The 4140-nt window shown below is 44.7% G+C and overlaps 1 protein-coding gene across 1 annotated transcript in view; it reads right to left on the bottom strand.

Moving 5' to 3' along the window:
* The window catches only part of LOC106813926 (1,4-alpha-glucan-branching enzyme-like), an 18816-nt gene that overhangs the window by 9830 nt on the left and 4846 nt on the right, over window positions 1-4140 (bottom strand). The window contains exons 5-9 of the mRNA XM_014818168.1: window positions 3435-3576; window positions 2974-3064; window positions 1529-1738; window positions 959-1068; window positions 273-406 (exon numbers count right to left, since the gene is read on the bottom strand). Of these exons, the coding sequence (XP_014673654.1) occupies window positions 273-406; window positions 959-1068; window positions 1529-1738; window positions 2974-3064; window positions 3435-3576 (687 nt within the window). The remainder of the gene's footprint in view (window positions 1-272; window positions 407-958; window positions 1069-1528; window positions 1739-2973; window positions 3065-3434; window positions 3577-4140) is intronic.

The following is a 4140-nucleotide window of genomic DNA, read 5'->3' as shown; positions in this document are numbered from 1 at the left end:
ATATAAGTGGGTTAATTAACATGATTCTAAACATTGTATTTCATAATCTAATCGTTATTACTTGATACATGTATTACATGTAATTGGAACAGATGAGGAGAGCTAAAGTAACCATCTTAGATAGAGTGATACCAATCAATCGGTTCCTACTCAATCTTCATCCCAATTGTAAATTTTAATTTCGCAAAATTATCTTATTTTCACTCGACGATCGAACGCCAATTCACCATGACAGTAGAGCTTCAGTCGCAGTCACGTTCCCGTGTACGTACCTCTGCGACGGTGACCATGAACGGGTAGTACTTGTGCAGCATGTAGTTAGCAATGGACATATAGAGCACCGACTCCGTGTCCGTCACCATGCCAAAGTATTCGTCGTAGTGCCCCGAGAATCCGTGAGCGATGCCTGTGATAATGGAGAGACGGCGATTACAGAGCGAACAACAACAGCATCAACAACAACAACAACAACAACAACAACAGCATCAACAACAACAACAACAGCATCAACAACAACAACAACAACAACAACAACAGCATCAACATCAACAACAACAACAACAACAACAACAACAACAGCATCAACAGCAACAACAACAACAACAGCATCATCATCAACAACAACAACAGCATCAACAATAACAACAACAACAGCATCAACAACAACAACAACAACAACCACAACAACAATGACAACAAGAAAAACAACAACAACAAGCAAAAACAACAACAACAACAGAGAAAGGCCTCAGTTACAATAGGTCGCAGACAGAGTACTACGATCGGCGTAGACTACCGAGACAGCCACACACTCTGGGAGACAAACCAGACAGCTTCAGCTAACCTAGATGCAGAGCAAAGACACATCTGGACGCCCGCCCACTCTACTGTCTCCACAGCACGCACGCGAACCACGGTTCAACCACCAAGAACACACGGATAGAAGGCTACGTCGTACCTTTAGAATGATAGAGCATGGAGGTGACACCATCGAAACGAAATCCGTCAAAGTAGTACTCCTCGACCCACCAGCGCAGGTTGGAGAGCAAGAACCTCATCACTTCCCACCTATGGAGACACAGAGCTGCGTCAGCTATGCGCGGCAACGTATTCACCAGCGAGCCGTGCAGCCGTGATTTGCACGGTCAGCTTTGAAACTGCACGGCCAAAAATGTGTAGCACGGCCTAAAATATTGATCTAAAGACACACATAAAAAAAAATTGCACTCCCAAATATTTTTTCTGCACTCCCACAATACTCATACCCTAATGCGCGGTGGTATGCATGTTGTCACACAGAGGTACATACGCAGGTAAACGCACGCACGCAGATATACATGGACATCCATACACACACACCCCACATGGAAAAGGACGCATGCATGCATGTGCATGACCACACGCACACACAGTGAGACACACGCACGTAAACACACACACACAAATACAAACGCACGCACACACACACGCACGCACGCACGCACGCACGCACGCACGCACGCACACACACACACACGCACGCACGTACTGAGCGTAATCGAAGCAGCGGCTGTCCCACAGGTCGTGCACGCCGCGCGGCCCGTCGTGGAAGAAGCACGTGTTGGAGCCGTCGAACTGGTTGAGACCGTCGAGCACGTTCTTCGACGCGTGGCTGTGCACGATGTCCAGCATGACAAAGATGCCCATGCCGTGAGCGGCGTCGATCATCTCCTTCAGCTCCTCCGGCGTGCCGAAGCGACTGAAACAAGTGAGCGTGCGTGCTGAAGCGACTGCAACAAGTGAGCATGCATGCTGATGATCGAGGCGCGCGAGGGTTCGTCCGTGAATGAGGGGGGAGGGGTGAGTGAGAGCATTCATCCACAAATGAGGAATAATAGAATTTGTCAATGAATGACAAGGAATACTTGATTTTGTCAATGAATGACGAGCAATAATTGAATTTGTTGACGATAGATGAGGAATAATTAAATTCGTCCACGAACGATGGAGGGTCAGTGAGAGAATTCATCCACGAATGACAAGGAATAATTGAATTCGTCCATGAACGAGGGAGGGGGAGTGGGAGCATTCATCCAGAAATGACGAGGAATAATAGAATTCATTGATGAATGACGACGAATAATTGAATTCGTCCATGAACGAGGGAGGGGGAGTGAGAGCATTCATCCACGAATGACGGGGAGTAATCGAATCTGTCTGTGAATAAAAACAAATAATACAATTTGTCTGTGAAAGGTGATGAATAATAGAATTTGTTCATATATATACAACAAGAAATAAATGAATTTATCCATAAACAAAGAGGTGTGTGGGAATTCACATCAGAACGCTGGCCACATATGTGACAACTTGATTTGGAATGATAAAACATTTGAAAATTCATGCTGGAACAAACGTTACTGGAGCCTAACCAGAGTTCGCATCCCTACTGCAAGACATATATTATTCAGGCGCCCGTTGTCAGAAACAAAATTAGTCTTAACATTAGTCTTAACATTAGTCTTAACATTAACAATTTCTCCTAGACCGTCGACATCACTTTGTTTCGTATTGTTATCAGGAAATCAGCTATGATTTTTCATTCTCGTAACTTCGCAGCGTTTCTGTCAACGGTCTAAGAGAAAAAGTTAATGTTAAGACTAATGTTAAGACCAATTTTGTTGCTGACAACGGGCCCCAGGACTTTTACTACCTAAAAGGTACATTTTCCACGGCTGTACGAATTGGGCCAAATACCATCTTTCTTGCATGGAAAAAAATGTACAAACAAAAGAGACAACCTCAATTTCAAGGACTTTTTTTGGGCTAAGCAATAATAATAGCCAATTTAACAACCTTTCCAGGACCATAGCCTATTTTCCATGACTTACCAGACCAGAGAAATGGCATTTTAAAAACTCCATGACCGGGACATTTCGGGTTCTATAAAACCCACACGAACACTGCTAACATTGTATGAAACCGGGTGGCTACCTTGACTCTGCGTAGAATCCCGTGATCTGGTAGCCAAAGCTGGCATAGTAGGCATGCTCCATGATGGCCATGATTTGTATCGTGTTGTAACCTGTGGCAACACGAAGCGATTTACCTCACATGGGAAACTGATGGGCGTATGCACGCAAAGTTAAAATAGGGCTAGAACAGAGCATCTTGATCTGGCACATATAATATATTTTATTTTTTTTATTTTTTCAAAATATTATTATATAAAAATGTACATTTTTTTTATTCACTCCTTGTTCATATATATATATAGGCAGCGGAAATAATATTCTTCAATGATTTTCCGGTTGATGTCATTCAACTGTGACAATCAGATGTCAGGTAACTAGATGTCAGATGTCAGATCTAAGCAACTAGACCCCCCCCCCCCAAACTAAGTCACGCGGGGTGGGGCCAGTGTTGCCGTGATGACGGTAACTACGGCAACTCACCGAGTTCCTTGATCTTAGGGAGGACGTTGTGCTGGAAGTTCTTGTAGTCAGCAACCTTGCCCTCAGACGAGGCGATGCCGACGTGACACTCGTAGATGCGCATGTTGTCGGGCCTCGCCGGGTGAGGGTGCTTGAACACGTACTGCGTAGGGGTGCGGGAGACGATACAGGTAACGCACCATACACCATGATACGATACGCAGGGTGCGAAATTAACGCGAGTCCGGAGTCAACTACTCCCTGATTTATATGTCGGACTCCCTGATTTGACATATGCTGGAGTCCGTGTGACTCCCCTGAAATTCTGCTATACTAACTAATTCGTTCCAGAGCACGGCCTCGCGGAATTATTACCGTATTTTTTCAGATCTTTCAATCTTCAATTTCAAATCTTTAATTTTGAACTTCAGCTACAGACTCCCTCATTTTGCTGTGGACTCCTTTTTGAGGGCAGGGTTGGACTCCCTTGTTCAAAAGTTAATTTATACCCCTGATACGTATCGCAATACTTCCAAGAGAAATTATCTAAGGCGGCACGATACCGATCGGATGGATGGATGAATGGATGGATGGATGGATGGATGGATGGATGGATGGATGGATGGATGGATGGATTCATACATGCATGCAAATTGGTGGGTGGGCGGGTGGATCAATGGATGGGTGAACGGTTGGATAGATGGATGGGTGGATAGATGGATGGGTG

The sequence above is a fragment of the Priapulus caudatus genome, unplaced genomic scaffold (assembly GCF_000485595.1).
Source record: "Priapulus caudatus unplaced genomic scaffold, Priapulus_caudatus-5.0.1 Scaffold844, whole genome shotgun sequence".
Taxonomy (NCBI): Eukaryota; Metazoa; Priapulida; class Priapulimorpha; order Priapulimorphida; family Priapulidae; genus Priapulus; species Priapulus caudatus.
Note: the sequence above shows the minus strand (reverse complement) of the source record. Positions and strands in the feature narration are given on the sequence as shown.